We start from the raw sequence: 16,727 nt of genomic DNA, 5'->3' as shown, positions 1-16,727 counted from the left end.
AGATGGACGACACCTGGAGGGGGGTGGAGAAAGCACAAGGACAGGTTAAACAGATCAGGGAGTGACAAATGTCAAATATATGTCAACAATCCTTCCTCCAAAGGACCATTCTATGGACCACATTTCGTGAAAATCCCCCAAATCGTGATTTTTTTTTTGTTCTAGTTTCATGAGGAATCACCCAAAGTTCGTTCAAAAGATATCCACATAAATTCCTTAAGTCTAGAAGGCCAATGGGTTATGCCAAGCCTGCCTGGCTGCCATCGTGGCTAATGTGCACTGCATGATATTCTAATCAGCTCATAAACCACCAAATGTGGAGCTGTAATCGACTGAGACAACTCTGAAATCACATGAAGTATTTTCTCTAAAGCATTGCCATATGCTATCCAAGCAGAAAGACCTTGGGTTTAATCTCCAATACATTATACATTCACTCCACTATAACACACATCGGAAATCCACACCACACTCAGAGTGAAATCAACTCCATTAAAACAGTAGACAAATACAACCCCATCAGCATGTTACCCTGTGTTGGACAAAGCTGAGGCTTAGGAGTTATTGGGGGGATACCTTATTGATTAGTTAGTCTGGGTGGTGGCCTGGAGCACTTGATCTAGCCTGATGAGAGCTTCATTAACACAGAATTACTGAAGATGCTGGTAACTTTGGTAAATTACCGGTTGGGTGGGTGGCTATCAGTAGTATCCCTATAATACATTGTACTAGAGTCCTACAATGTTACTGTGGTGTTTTCAAAGCGTATTACTGCCTTATATGCAGTGCTTATTGTCTGATTCATTTAGACCCATCAAAACAGGATAACAAGTTAATAGAGGAGAACTGTAGGGAGAAGAATGAGAAACAGTAGTCATGATTCCAGCCACATACAATTTTATGTCATGACCAGAAGAATCCATAGGAGTGCTTTGTGAATGCCCCCCTGAGCCGTATGGGGGACAAAATAATCACTCATGGGAAAGCTCACAGAAGCCCTCAGCGCAGTCAAGTCATTGTCACACTAAAATCAAACCATGTGTACCCAAGCAGTATATCACTCCCACCAGAGCCTTTCAAATATTCTGGTCCACAGCAGCCATCCCTCCCTACTCAAACAACACTGCCACTACTGGTACGTGTTCAATCACAATGCAATATCAGAAGTGAGATGGGGTTGGGGAAACAGAGAACGGCTTTTTCTTCTTCTTCTGCCTGCTGTTTTGATGACAACGTTTGGTTGAGTTGATCCTGCCTTTTGAAATATTGTTTTTCAAGCTTTCAGTCACTTTACTAAACCATTTAGTCCCTACTATAACTCAAACTTGAGTCTAAACCATGAACTTGTACTCAATGGTTGAGTCGCTTCACTCAATATCTTTTATAGTACGGCTTTTGAAGTCATAACACCTTACAGTGTCTTACAGCTCCTCCTGATTGGTTAAGTTAATGAGTGTGTGACGCTACAGCAGTGACTCTGTACGCTACACTTTATTAGTGTTTAGGTGACGTATGCGTAGCCCTGTAATCCCCAACCGGCTTCATCGGGCTCATGTTTATTCATCTGCGCATCGCTGTGGCAAGGTCACCCAGGCAGAACTAAGGTGATCATCGGAGAAAGGAGGAGGAAGGGAGAGCGAGAGGGAGGAAGAGCGAGAGAGATGTGTTTTGGTTTTCAACCGTGTTGAGCTCCAGATAAAGGGGTCCCTCTGGAGCTTCTCAGCAGCACAGGGGGGTGGAGGAGGTGTCAACATGGCCAGAGACGAGGGTCCGCTGTGGGTATTGGAGCAGGGTAAACAGGGCCTCTAGTCTGGTGACCTTGGACGATGAGTAAGCGAAGAGGATGGGGAGTGAGATAATGAAAGTCCAGGTTCAAGTGCCCGGTGGAGGGTGCTACACCTCTCACCATGCCGTCGTGATGAATATGGTGCATCCAGAGCTGTTATTTTCCTCTCTTTGAGTTCAGTGAAATTACCTCTGTACGATCATCTACCCCCCAAGCCACTTCTCTGTCTGTGTCGGTCCTCTGATAACAAACAGAAGTGTTCTGAATAATACAACGAGAACGATGGCACAATACTCTTTGCTGTGAACTGACGACGTAAACACAGCTGGCTATTGAACTTGCACAAACACTCAAATAGTCAACCATACAGGAAGGAATCTCAATGGCATGCTAAGAGACTAGCCCCAACCAGGACAGATAGAGGTAGTTAACAACGCCCTTCAACACATGTCCTTTTACCAAGACAACCATTCCTTTGTGCTCTTTTTACCCGTAATTTACCAATCAATGTCTCTTTAATGTAGTCCTTGTGCTGTTGTAGGCACTGCACAGGACTCCCATTGGATTCCCATGATTGCTGATTTTTTATGAGGTAGTCTAAGACCTTCATGTGTCCTCTAAAGAGGGGTATTGGTACTGTGTACTCATTACCGAACAAGTACTGCCTTTATAAATGCATTGGCCATTTCAGCGAGGCCACTCTATGCACAAACATGACTTTATCCGGGCGAGTAAGTCTCCAATTGACAATCCCCTCTCTCTCGCTCTCTCTCTCTCACACACACACACACACACACACACATATACTTAACAGCCTAACCCTTTGAAGCTACCAGGTAAATCCCTACACAGTAGAGACAATACTCTTCCACTGAGAACAGCACACACTAAAAATGTAACTTTCACTCATTCTGGCATAAAAAAAAGAAGACACTGAGCACTTGAAGCTGTCAGGTAAATCCCCATAAGCCAGGAGCAAAACAAAGTTGATATAGGAAATAAGACGGATAAAAAAAGAAGATCAATTATTCAGGTTCCTTTGAAAATTCCCTCCACTCTGAAAAGCCGGATCTCAGTGCACCGTCGGGTTGCTCCAGCTTTCCTATTCCAGGGAGATTTAGCACAGAGAGAGAAAACACCAAGGGCTTCTCTCGGGTTGTGTGTTATTCAAAATGTGCCCGAGGCAAGGTTAAATTAAAACCTGCCTTCTCTCGCTAATTCTTTTTTTAGCACCTATGGAACACTTTTCAATGTCGGATGTTTAGCATCCAAATAACGAGGCTAAACTGTTCTGCTGAGTTAGACTAGAGTTTGAATGACGTATTGTTCAAATGTATGGTGTTATATGTTATAGTGATTGTTTGGAAGCCACACTCGTTGACAACATTTCTATATCATTTGCGGTCATGCCTTCGAGCTATTAGCTCTGTTACAATTAAGCTATTTTCACTTTAACACAGGATGTCTAGTTTTTGCATCCGCAAAAAGTTGTTGTACATAATGATTAAACCTTTCCCCGAACCTGCTGAGACCGTCTTTCAGTCCAGGAATGAAACGAAAGCTTCCTTCTTGCTAGTGAAAGCGAGGATGATTGACAAGCCCATTGAGGGTAGGACTGACAACCCATTCTCCTGGGTTCCAGAACGGAGGCACGTTAATCGCTCCTCCGGTACCCCGATACGTGTTCTCTCTTCCGAGAAGTCTTCAGGATTAGAGGAAATTCATTTCTGACACGATTAACACTGTCAAATTACCAGCCTCAGCCTCAGACACAATTACTGTATTACTGCGTCTATCGGATCCGGTGAAGGGTACTCCTCTTGGCGGTGATGTGATGTTATGAAGAGTACCATCATCCAGGCTCACAGACTCACCCAGCAGACTAAAGAGGAGACGTTCATTAGATGTGTTCGGTTTAAAGGAACATTTCCCCCGTGTGCGCACATTTGTCTTATCTGATCACGCACCAGTTCCTCTCAAACTATTACCACATCACCTTGAGGTCCCTCAGTACGCGATTATCGTTGCATTGTGTGGGAATGACTTTGAAGACACGAAGCTGATCCTGAATCATGGCACGTTAGAGTACACATACGATCGCTGAAAACATGGCTGTGATCGCTCAACCTGTACAAATGCAGTGAGGGGAAAAAAGTATTAGATCCCCTGCTGATTTTTACGTTTGCCCACTGACAAAGAAACGATCAGTCTATAATTTTAATGGTAGGTTTATTTGAACAGTGAGACACAGAATAACAACAAAAAAATCCAGAAAAACGCATGTCAAAAATGTTATAAATTGATTTGCATTTTGATGAGGGAAATAAGTATTTGACCCCCTCTCAATCAGAAAGATTTCTGGCTCCCAGGTGTCTTTTATACAGGTAAACTGAGATTAGGAGCACCTCTTAAAGGGAGTGCTCCTAATCTCAGTTTGTTACCTGTATAAAAGACACCTGTCCACAGAAGCAATCAATCAATCAGATTTCAAACTCCGCCATGGCCAAGACCAAAGAGCTCTCCAAGGATGTCAGGGACAAGATTGTAGACCTACACAAGGCTGGAATGGGCTACAAGACCATCGCCAAGCAGCTTGGTGAGAAGGTGACAACAGTTGGTGCGATTATTCGCAAATGGAAGAAACACAAAAGAACTGTCAATCTCCCTCAGCCTGGGGCTCCATGCAAGATTTCACCTCGTGGAGTTGCAATGATCATGAGAACGGTGAGGAATCAGCCCAGAACTACACGGGAGGATCTTGTCAATAATCTCAAGGCAGCTGGGACCATAGTCACCAAGAAAACAATTGGTAACACACTACGCCATGAAGGACTGAAATTCTGCAGTGCCCGCAAGGTCCCCCTGCTCAAGAAAGCACATATACATGCCCGTCTGAAGTTTGCCAATGAACACCTGAATGATTCAGAGGACAACTGGGTGAAAGTGTTGTGGTCAGATGAGACCAAAATTGAGCTCTTTGTCATCAACTCAACTCACCGTCTTTGGAGGAGGAGGAATGCTGCCTATGACCCCAAGAACACCATCCCCACCGTCAAACATGGAAGTGGAAACATTATGCGAAGGAGGTGTTTTTCTGCTAAGGGGACAGGACAACTTCAACGCATCAAAGGGACGATGGACGGGGCCAGGGACCGTCAAATCTTGGTTGAGAACCTCCTTCCCTCAGCCAGGGCATTGGAAATGGGTCGTGGATGGGTATTCCAGCATGACAATGACCCAAAACACACAACCAAGGCAACAAAGTAGTGGCTCAAGAAGAAGCACATTAAGGTCCTGGAGTGGCCTAGCCAGTCTCCAGACCTTGATCCATAGAAAATCTGTGGAGGGAGCTGAAGGTTCGAGTTGCCAAACGTCAGCCTCGAAACCTTAATGACTCGGAGAAGATCTGCAAAGAGGGGTGGGACAAAATCCCTCCTGAGAAGTGGGCAAACCTGGTGGCCAACTACAAGAAATGTCTGACCTCTGATTACCAACAAGGGTTTTGCCACCAAGTACTAAGTCATGTTTTGCAGAGGGGCTCAAATACTTATTTCCCTCATTAAAACGCAAATCAATTTATAACATTTTTGACGTGCGTTTTTCTGGACTTTTTAGTTATTCCGTCTCTCACTGTTCAAATAAAACTACCATTAAAATGATAGACTGATCATTTCTTTGTCAGTGGGCAAACATACAAAATCAGCAGGGGATCAAATACTTTTTCCCCCTCACTGTACAACGCAACTATTATCGAAGTAATTATCACTGAGTTGTTTTTAACAGGTTAGAGCTGGGAATGATTTAGAGGTATGCTTGAGCACAATGTCATTACATAGGGCAGTTTATTGAGCATGTAAATGTGTTACCGTAGGTGTAGATATGCATTACAATAGACTTCTACACTCACTAAAACAGCATTCTTTTGACACTTATAACAATTTGCTGTTCCAACATTCAAAGCTGTAAATGTGTATTAGCTACACTTTGTTAAAAACACAATATTTACAATAATAGTAATACACAAAAGGTAGTATATTTGGCATACTTACAACAATCTCATCATTATATAATTTACAATTTCTCAAGTACTGATTAATGTGAATATTTGATCCAAACAATTCACAACTAATTAAAAAGGAAATGAAACATACAAAAGTCAAACATACAAACCATACCCAAGTTAATTCTGAAAACCGTTGTACTGAATTAAGTGATCAATATTTACGCACGGTTTTAAAAACGTTTTATTACAAAAACAAACAGTGTCGTCTTCTCTTCATAAAACACTGACCAGAAACCACCTGATGTGACGACTCCCTAGATACCGTAGAACAGGAGAAGAGGACTCGATACCAGTACACTCTGTCCACCGCGAATGTCAAACGGAGACAACACCTCTAACTCACTCGGCTGTACTGTACAAGCGTGACCATACAATGATTCGTTGAAAAATGGTGTTCTAAAAAGATTCTCAAATAGAAGAGCAGCCCTCGCGTGTGTGTGTGTGTGTGTGTGTGTGTGTGTGTGTGTGTGTGTGTGTGTGTGTGTGTGTGTGTGTGTGTGTGTGTGTGTGTGTGTGTGTGTGTGTGTGTGTGTGTGTGTGTGTGTGTGTGTGTGTGTGTGTGTGTGTGTGTGTGTGTGTGTGTACGAGTTGCCGGCAGTTACTGGGTGGCAGATAGCGGGCATCTTTTCCATCATACATACTGCACTTCCAATGCCCATTGTGGTCGCCAGGACAACAACTCAAGAGGTGGAGTGAGTCCTTGGTGATGCAACCACTGTTAATGCAGATTCAAACTCATTTGTGCTAATCTCATATCTCCATTCCTTACTTGTAACAGTTGTCATTCATATACCCCCCCCCCCACACAATGACTTTTCATCTTAATAACTGGATTTGTCTGAAAGTCTGTTGTTTTCATTGTGGGCTAGTACAAACTCAGCTGGTCTAGTCAATGGAGTGATTCCAGTTTCCAGGTTCAGGATTCTAGTTTGTCGTTACAGCATACATAAGAGTACATCTTCCTTTGGCACAATACTTGGTTAACCCACCAAATGATCCACCACCACATACATACCGCACTCCATGCCGGAGGGTTAGGGTGTGTCCACATCTCTGGCCCCTCTTACAGCAATGGCCTCCAATTAATAAGAGCTACACACAATTTACTAGAGCTACAGCCTTCAATTTAGTGGCACGTGTCAGATGCAAGAACAATGGATTCTTGGAAACATGTGCATTGGTCTAGGAAAGTGGATTTCAAAGATGGAAGGAGCTCTTTATGGCTTAGAGTAGAGCTTGAAGAAAGGTCAAGAGATTTGAGCGATTCAATATCACAAAATGGGTGGATTTCTGAGTAACTTGTTACGACTACAATTCTCCAAGAATAAAAACGAGGCATCAATTTTAGCTACACCGCACTTTCAAATGGTCATGACAATGAAAGAAATGATCAAATAGGTAAATCTTTCATTCCTGTTCCGGTACCATTTTTGATGTATGTGAACACACCCTCAGCTACTACCATAAACTGAAATGCATATGCATGAGACCTCTAGCACCTTTTTAGCTATATAGAAAAGTACAGTGTACTTCAAAAAACGTGCAAGACTCATGGATAAAAGACTCTGTTTCCAATACTTAAGGCAAAACACTTCTTATATATATAACCAATATATACATATATTGGGACTATTACATCTATCAAAAAATCGACACCTAAATTCGCTGTCTTCATTTTTCTTCTGATAAACGCAGCAATTTACCGTGTGGAACCTACTACTGTACTGGAGCTAAAAGTGCGGAATGACAAAGTCAGTCATTGCAAAGCCCTTTCGAAAAAAAGATCTTCACAATGAGACCGACTCACGAGTCTTGAGACTGTCTTGGGCAGAGCCTGGGATTACCAAACTGAAGAGAAGACAGTGTAAAAAGTGCAAAACGCGCCAGTGGTGTCACCCATCAACCCACTAGGGTTGTAGGTCCTCACCCAGCCTATAGCTGGGAGACCTTCCTGGGGAGAGGTCTGGGTCTGGGGACATGGGGCACCCCGTCGGCCCTGCGAGGGTCCGAAGTTGGGACCAGCTTCATGCTGCTAGTGCGTAGCTGGTGGGGCTTGGGGGGCAGGGCCGGGGGGGTCCACACTGGGAGGGATGGAGAGACTGTGGGGGAGGGGAACCGGCCTACGAGGGTTGGAGCGCTCGTACACGCTGTAGGGCGGCGGCGTCTTGTTCTCGCGGCGGATGAGCTCGTCCGAGCCCGAGGAGACCGAGTTGGGCATAGTGGGCCCCTGGTGGGCGGGGTGGTCTCCAGCGGTTGCCTCGGTGCCCGACGCCTCGGACACACTGCAGCGACTCATGGAGGAGATGCCGCTGCTGTAGCTACCGGAGAGGACGGGCGAGTTGGACACCAGTCCAGCCGACTGGCACTCAGTGGGTGAGGGCGTGAAGGGCGGCAACGAACTCTATGGAGAGACAGAAACAGAGAGACAATCAGAAACACAACAGAAAAAGAGAACCAAACGGAGAACCAAGCAGAAACGGAGAACCAACCACAGCCGATCGCTCAAACAGAAAAAGTACCAATCTCCTTAAGACTGCACATGTGTGCTTCACAGCCTAATGAGGTATAGCATAAAGGAACAATAAAGCCTATGAAGCATAAGAATGAAGACACCAGACAGACTGACAGTGCCACAGTGCTTGTTCCACCTCATCATATGTCAGTGTGCATTGGGACGGAGAAATACAATATCCGGCAGTTCCATCGTGAGGAATCCAATACGTTGTCAAAATGTTTTCTGAGAAATTACATGGAAATACTGTTATATCTTGTTACTCTAATTGGATTTAGTGGAGTGGACAATTGATATGTTATTTTTGCTACAGTTTGTCGTGCTGCGACGCAGCAAATTCATGTTTCTGTCTGACAATTCGATATATTCATGTAACTTCTCTCAACAAGACTGAAGCTAAAATGCTCGTTGATATGTTAATATTCCCCACAAATCTCAAAGGCCTGGAGCGCTGAGCTGCCCCTCACAGCACAATCATAGAAGACCCCTCAGCAGACCTCCAACAGGCTCCATTATCACACACACACACACACACACACACACACACACACACACACACACACACACACACACACACACACACACACACACACACACACACACACACACACACACACACACACACACACACACACACACACACACACACACACACACACACACACACACAAAGGCGTTGTATTTGTGTTGCTGTTTGTGCCTCACTTATAAAAAACTGCCAGTGCAAAGACAAACTGTATTTTATTTTCTAACAAAAAATATGAATTTCTCAATGTAGATTTATAAAATCCTGTTAAAATGTCACTTCTAAACTGCCTTGCCACATGCAGGCTGGTGCTAGATAATAAATAGCTCATTAGCAGAGTTATCTGACAGGCGAAAGCCAATGTGGATGAGAACATGAGACGACATAGAGGGGGAAGATAATTCAATTGTGGTTCAATACTGCCTGACAACCAACAGAGAAACCATACAGCACACAGACATTCAAAGTACTGCCTGACAACCAACAGAGCAACCATACAGCACACAGACATTCAAAGTACTGCCTGACAACCAACAGAGAAACCATACAGCACACAGACATTCAAAGTACTGCCTGACAACCAACAGAGAAACCATACAGCACACAGACATTCAAAGTACTGCCTGACAACCAACAGAGAAACCATACAGCACACAGACATTCAAAGTACTGCCTGACAACCAACAGAGAAACCATACAGCACACAGACATTCAAAGTACTGCCTGACAACCAACAGAGAAACCATACAGCACACAGACATTCAAAGTACTGCCTGACAACCAACAGAGAAACCATACAGCACACAGACATTCAAAGTACTGCCTGACAACCAACAGAGAAACCATACAGCACACAGACATTCAAAGTACTGCCTGACAACCAACAGAGAAACCATACAGCACACAGACATTCAAAGTACTGTCAGAATACTCAACAGCATTAGTAGAACAGATAGAGATGCACAAGCACAAACCCTCGACACACACAGGCATTCAGTCAGGCACACAGGTATTCAGTCAGGCACACACCCTCGACACACACAGGCATTCAGTCAAGCACACACCCTCGACACACACAGGCATTCAGTCAGGCACACACCCTCCACACACACAGGCATTCAGTCAGGCACACACCCTCGACACACACAGGCATTCAGTCAGGCACACACCCTCGACACACTCAGGCATTCAGTCAGGCACACACCCTCGACACACACAGGCATTCAGTCAGGCACACAGCCTCGACACACACAGGTATTCAGTCAGGCACACAGCCTCGACACACACAGGTATTCAGTCAGGCACACACCCTCCACACACACAGGCATTCAGTCAGGCACACACCCTCCACACACACAGGCATTCAGTCAGGCACACAGCCTCGACACACACAGGTATTCAGTCAGGCACACACCCTCCACACACACAGGTATTCAGTCAGGCACACACCCTCGACACACACAGGTATTCAGTCAGGCACACACCCACACCCACACGCATGTTTGATTCGCGCCTGTCTCAGTGGACTAATCCATTGAGGAGGCCACGGGAATGTCAGTCCACTCATCAAGACATGATACTGAAATTGTATATGGTTATAGTATGTGAAAAAATAATGGTGCAACACTAATATACACTACCGTTCAAAATTTTGTGGTCACTTAGAAATGTCCTTGTTTTTGAAAAGAAAAGCACCTTTTTTGTCCATTAAAATAACATCAAATTGATCAGAAAAACAGTGTAGACATGGTTCATGTTGAAAATGATTATTGTAGGAATTTCTACATAGGCGTACAGAGGCCCATTATCAGAGACTATCACTCCTGTGTTCCAATGGCACGTTGTTAGCTAATACAGGTTGATCATTTTAAAAGGCTAATTTATCATTAGAAAACCCTTTTGAAATGATGTTTGCACAGCTGAAAACTGTTGTTCTGATTAAAGAAGCAATACAACTTGAGTATCTGGAGCATCAGCATTTGTTGGTTCAATTGCAGGCTCAAAATGGCCAGAAACAAAGACTTTCTTCTGAAACTCGTCATTCTATTCTTGTTCTGTGAAATGAAGGTATTTTCTATGCAAGATATTGCCAAGAAACTGAAGATCTCGTACAACGCTGTGTACAACTTCCTTCACAGAACAGCGTAAACAGGCTCTAACAAGAATAGAAAGAGGGGAGGCCCCGGTGCACAACTTAGCAAGAGGACAAGTACATTAGAGTGTCTCGTTTGAGAAACAGATGCCCTACAAGTCCTTAAATGGCAGCTTCATTAAATAGTACCCACAAAACACCAGTCTCAACATCAACAGTGAAGAGGTGACTCCGGGATGCTGGCCTTCTAGGCAGAGTGTCAAACTTGGATTAGCTAACACAACATGCCATTGGAACACAGGAGTGATGGCTGCTGATAAATGGGCCCCTGTACGCCTATGTAGATATTCCATTTTTTTTTAAATCAGCCGTTTCCAGCTACAATAGTCATTTACAACATTAATCATGTCTGCACTGTATTTCAATTTGATGTATAAAAAAAAAAGCTTTTCATTCAAAAACAAGGACATTTCTAATTGCCGCCTTTCCCTATGTTGCTATGTGGATAATAGAAAATGAATGTGGCAGAGGCAGCAGCAGAGACCAGGAAACAGCCCTTGCCTTTGCCTAACTGTCTAAGATGTGAGGAGAGAAGGAAATCACAACTTAATTAGGTCTATAATCAACAGCCTAAATGTTACATGTGCCTGGCTTTATAAATTATCCATATATATCTACAGAAATAAGACAGATATTGCTTCTCTTGCCTGTTTGAGTGTTTGTTTAATAGCCTGCTGATTCTGTGAGAACCAAGCCTCATTCAAAGGCATATGTTGGAGAAAGCAATTTCATAGATTCACTATTCTTTGCTATGCTGTAATAAAGGCTTTACATTAGTTTGTTTTTATTAGAACAGACTAGTATTACTTATAAAATATGTAGTGTTGTTTACACTTACAAACAGGCAGAACATTTATACTGTAATCTAACAGCACCGGTTTGTCACAGGTAATATGCACGCAGCTCTCGTTCCTATATCCTCCTTTTTCTTGATCCCCTTCTTATTGTAATTATTACAATTATTATTATGATCATCATTATAATAATAAGTCATGTCGTTATCATTAGGAGGCTTGGTGTTGCAGCCTGGTATAACCACCATCGAGCTGTAGGCCTAAGAGCGTGTCCTGCTTAGTCTTAATACCATAACTTACTTAGGCCTATATTTCAATATCTAGGCTACTGTGTCTATCAATCAATCCCTCATTCGTCCATGCCGTCACACAGCAGACGAGACATTCATGCTTTGAAAGGCAAATCAACCTTTTTAGCTTAAAAAAAAATAAAAAATAAGAAAAATAAATAGAGCTGTGAATAATCAGCCAAAATAATAAATAAACCGCAATTCACAAACGCATGCAACTGCTTTTAGTATATATAGCATATACATATATATGTTTTCATTAGAACAGACTCTCTGGTGTTGTTAACACTGTTCCAAAATGTCAGAGAAAATTACATTGTAATCTAACAGCAACTGCATGGCATACAAGCACATGCAACGCTTGCTCCATTCCTCTTGAGCTCCAGCAGTTTCCACAACTAAGTCAAATGTCTTCCACAGATCTGACTTCCCCTTTCCCTCCTGAACAACCAGTAAACATTTGCACAATTCGAGTTTCTTTTTCACGTCTTCGGTATCCATTTTGCTGTCACATATTGGTTATAACAAACTCCGAACACAGTACAAGTGTATTCAGCTATTTCAGACACACCGTTTGCTGACAGGTGTATAACATTTAGCAGACAGCCATGCAAACTCCATAGACAAACGTTGGCAAAAGAATGGCCTTAGTGAAGAGCTCAGTGACTTTCAATGTGGCACCGTCATAGGATGCCACCTTTCCTACAAGTCGTTTTGTAAAATGTCTGCCCTGCCAGAGTTGGCCTGGTCAACTGTAAGTGCTGTTATTGTGAAGTGGAAACGTCTAGGACCAAAAACGTATCAGCTGTGAAGTAGTAGGCCACACAAGCTTAAAGAACGGGACCGCCGAGTGCTGAAGCGTGTAGCACATACCAATCGTCTGTCCTCGGTTGCAACCCTCACCACCAAGTCCCAAACTGCCTCTGGAAGAAACGTCAGCAAAATAACTTTCCGTCGGGAGCTTCAAATAATGGGTTTCCATGGCCGAGCAGCACATACAAGCCTAAGCTCACCATGCACAATGCCAAGCGTCGGTTGGAGTGGTGTAAAGCTCGCTGCTAGTGGACTGGAGTGATGAATCACGCATCACCACCTGTCAGTCCAACGAATCTGGGTTTGGCAGATGCCAGGAGAAAGCTGTTCACATAGTGTACATACTGTCATGTTTGTCATTTATTATCATGTCTTGTCCCTGTGCTCCCCATTCTATTCGTTTCCCTCTGCTGGTCTTATTTGGTTCTTTCCCTCCTTCTATCCCTCTCTCTCCCCCTCCCTCTCTCACTCTCTCGCTCTCTCTTCTCTCTATCGTTCCGTTCCTGCTCCCAGCTGTTCCTATTCCCCTAATCATCATTTAGTCTTCCCACACCTGTTCCCGATCCTTTCCCCTGATTAGAGTCCCTATTTATTCCTTTGTGTTCCGTTCCTGTCCCGTCGGTTCCTTGTTTAGTATTCACCATGCTGTGATTGCGTTTCGCCCTGTCCTGTCGTGTTTTTGCTGTGATTGTGTATCGCCCTGTCCTGTCGTGTTTTTTGCCTTCATCAGATGCTGCGTGTGAGCAGGTGTCTCTGTCAACTACGGCCTGCGCCTACCCGAAGCGACCTGCAGTCTGTGGCCGCTTCTCCAGTTATTCCCCTCTACAGACTAGAGGATTTCTGTTATTCCCTGTTTGGACTTAAATAAACTCTGTTTCTGTTAAGTCGCTTTTGGGTCCTCTTTCACCTGCATGACAGAAGGAACCGACCAAGGAATGGACCCAGCGACTTCAGACGCTCGTTACACTGCCGTCAAGATCCAAGGAGCCATGCTCGGCAGACACGAGCAGGAATTGTCTGCTGCTCGCCATGCCGTGGAGAACCTGGCCGCTCAGGTTTCCGACCTCTCTGGACAGTTCCAGAGTCTACGTCTCGTGCCACCTGTTACTTCCTGGCCTGCCGAGCCTCCAGAACCTAGGGTTAATAACCCACCTTGCTACTCCGGTCAGCCCACTGAGTGCCGCTCCTTTCTCACGCAGTGTGAGATTGTGTTCTCTCTCCAACCCAACACATACTCTAGAGAGAGAGCTCGGGTTGCTTACGTCATTTCACTCCTTACTGGCCGGGCTCGAGAATGGGGCACAGCTATCTGGGAGGCAAGGGCTGATTGCTCTAACAAGTTCCAGAACTTTAAAGAGGAGATGATTCGGGTTTTTGACCGTTCAGTTTTTGGTAGGGAGGCTTCTAGGGCCCTGGCTTCCTTATGCCAAGGTGAACGGTCCATAACGGATTATTCTATTGAGTTTCGCACTCTTGCTGCCTCTAGTGAGTGGAACGAGCCGGCGCTGCTCGCTCGTTTTCTGGAGGGACTCCACGCTGTGGTTAAGGATGAGATTCTCTCCCGGGAGGTTCCTTCAGATGTGGACTCTTTGATTGCTCTCGCCATCCGCATAGAACGACGGGTAGATCTTCGTCACCGGGCTCGTGGAAGAGAGCTCGCATCAACGGTGTTTCCCTGCTCCGCATCGCAACCATCTCCCTCCTCTGGCTTTGAGACTGAGCCCATGCAGCTGGGAGGGATTCGCATCTCGACTAAGGAGAGGGAACGGAGGATCACCAACCGCCTGTGCCTCTATTGCGGAGTTGCTGGACATTTTGTTAATTCATGTCCAGTAAGAGGCCAGAGCCCATCAGTAAGCGGAGGGCTACTGGTGAGCGCTACTACTCAGGCCTCTTCATCTAGATCTTGTACTACTATGTCGGTCCATCTACGCTGGACCGGTTCGGGTGCTACATGCAGTGCCTTGATTGACTCTGGGGCTGAGGGTTGTTTCATGGACGAAGCATGGGTTCGGAAACATAACATTCCTTTCAGACCGTTAGACAAGCCTACGCCCATGTTTGCCTTAGATGGTAGTCATCTTCCCAGTATCAAATTTGAGACACTACCTTTAACTCTCACAGTATCTGGTAACCACAGTGAGACTATTTCTTTTTGATTTTCCGTTCACCGTTTACACCTGTTGTTTTGGGTCATCCCTGGCTAGTATGTCATAATCCTTCTATTAATTGGTCTAGTAATTCTATCCTATCCTGGAACGTTTCTTGTCATGTGAAGTGTTTAATGTCTGCCATCCCTCCCGTTTCTTCTGTCCCTACTTCTCAGGAGGAACCTGGCGATTTGACAGGAGTGCCGGAGGAATATCATGATCTGCGCACGGTCTTCAGTCGGTCCCGAGCCAACTCCCTTCCTCCTCACCGGTCGTATGATTGTAGTATTGATCTCCTTCCGGGGACCACTCCTCCTCGAGGTAGACTATACTCTCTGTCGGCTCCCGAACGTAAGGCTCTCGAGGATTATTTGTCTGTGTCTCTTGACGCCGGTACCATAGTGCCTTCTTCCTCTCCGGCCGGGGCGGGGTTCTTTTTGTTAAGAAGAAGGACGGTACTCTGCGCCCCTGCGTGGATTATCGAGGGCTGAATGACATAACGGTTAAGAATCGTTATCCGCTTCCCCTTATGTCATCAGTCTTCGAGATTCTGCAGGGAGCCAGGTGCTTTACTAAGTTGGACCTTCGTAACGCTTACCATCTCGTGCGCATCAGAGAGGGGGACGAGTGGAAAACGGCGTTTAACACTCCGTTAGGGCATTTTGAGTACCGGGTTCTGCCGTTCGGTCTCGCCAATGCGCCAGCTGTTTTTCAGGCATTAGTTAATGATGTTCTGAGAGACATGCTGAACATCTTTGTTTTTGTCTATCTTGACGATATCCTGATTTTTTCTCCGTCACTCGAGATTCATGTTCAGCACGTTCGACGTGTTCTACAGCGCCTTTTAGAGAATTGTCTCTACGTAAAGGCTGAGAAGTGCTCTTTTCATGTCTCCTCCGTTACTTTTCTCGGTTCCGTTATTTCCGCTGAAGGCATTCAGATGGATTCCGCTAAGGTCCAAGCTGTCAGTGATTGGCCCGTTCCAAGGTCACGTGTCGAGTTGCAGCGCTTTTTAGGTTTCGCTAATTTCTATCGGCGTTTCATTCGTAATTTCGGTCAAGTTGCTGCCCCTCTCACAGCTCTTACTTCTGTCAAGACGTGTTTTACGTGGTCCGGTTCCGCCCAGGGAGCTTTTGATCTTCTAAAAGAACGTTTTACGTCCGCTCCTATCCTCGTTACTCCTGACGTCACTAGACAATTCATTGTCGAGGTTGACGCTTCAGAGGTAGGCGTGGGAGCCATTCTATCCCAGCGCTTCCAGTCTGACGATAAGGTTCATCCTTGCGCTTATTTTTCTCATCGCCTGTCGCCATCTGAGCGCAACTATGATGTGGGTAACCGTGAACTGCTCGCCATCCGCTTAGCCCTAGGCGAATGGCGACAGTGGTTGGAGGGGGCGACCGTTCCTTTTGTCGTTTGGACAGACCATAAGAACCTTGAGTACATCCGTTCTGCCAAACGACTTAATGCCCGTCAAGCTCGTTGGGCGTTGTTTTTCGCTCGTTTCGAGTTTGTGATTTCTTACCGTCCGGGTAGCAAGAACACCAAGCCTGATGCCTTATCCCGTCTGTTTAGTTCTTCTGTGGCTTCTACTGATCCCGAGGGGATTCTTCCTTATGGGCGTGTTGTCGGGTTAACAGT

General features: G+C 45.0%; 1 protein-coding gene across 1 annotated transcript in view; it reads right to left on the bottom strand.

The window, feature by feature from the left end:
• Window positions 1-5,611: 5,611 nt before the first annotated feature.
• Window positions 5,612-16,727, bottom strand: part of LOC124013791 (dedicator of cytokinesis protein 4-like) — a 150,657-nt gene continuing 139,541 nt past the window's right edge. Inside the window, 2 exon segments of the mRNA XM_046328315.1 lie at window positions 5,612-7,922; window positions 7,924-8,250. Of these exon segments, the coding sequence (XP_046184271.1) occupies window positions 7,782-7,922; window positions 7,924-8,250 (468 nt within the window). The 3' untranslated portion in view covers window positions 5,612-7,781.

This window comes from Oncorhynchus gorbuscha, linkage group LG25, assembly GCF_021184085.1.
Source record: "Oncorhynchus gorbuscha isolate QuinsamMale2020 ecotype Even-year linkage group LG25, OgorEven_v1.0, whole genome shotgun sequence".
Classification (NCBI taxonomy): domain Eukaryota; kingdom Metazoa; phylum Chordata; class Actinopteri; order Salmoniformes; family Salmonidae; genus Oncorhynchus; species Oncorhynchus gorbuscha.
Note: the sequence above shows the minus strand (reverse complement) of the source record. Positions and strands in the feature narration are given on the sequence as shown.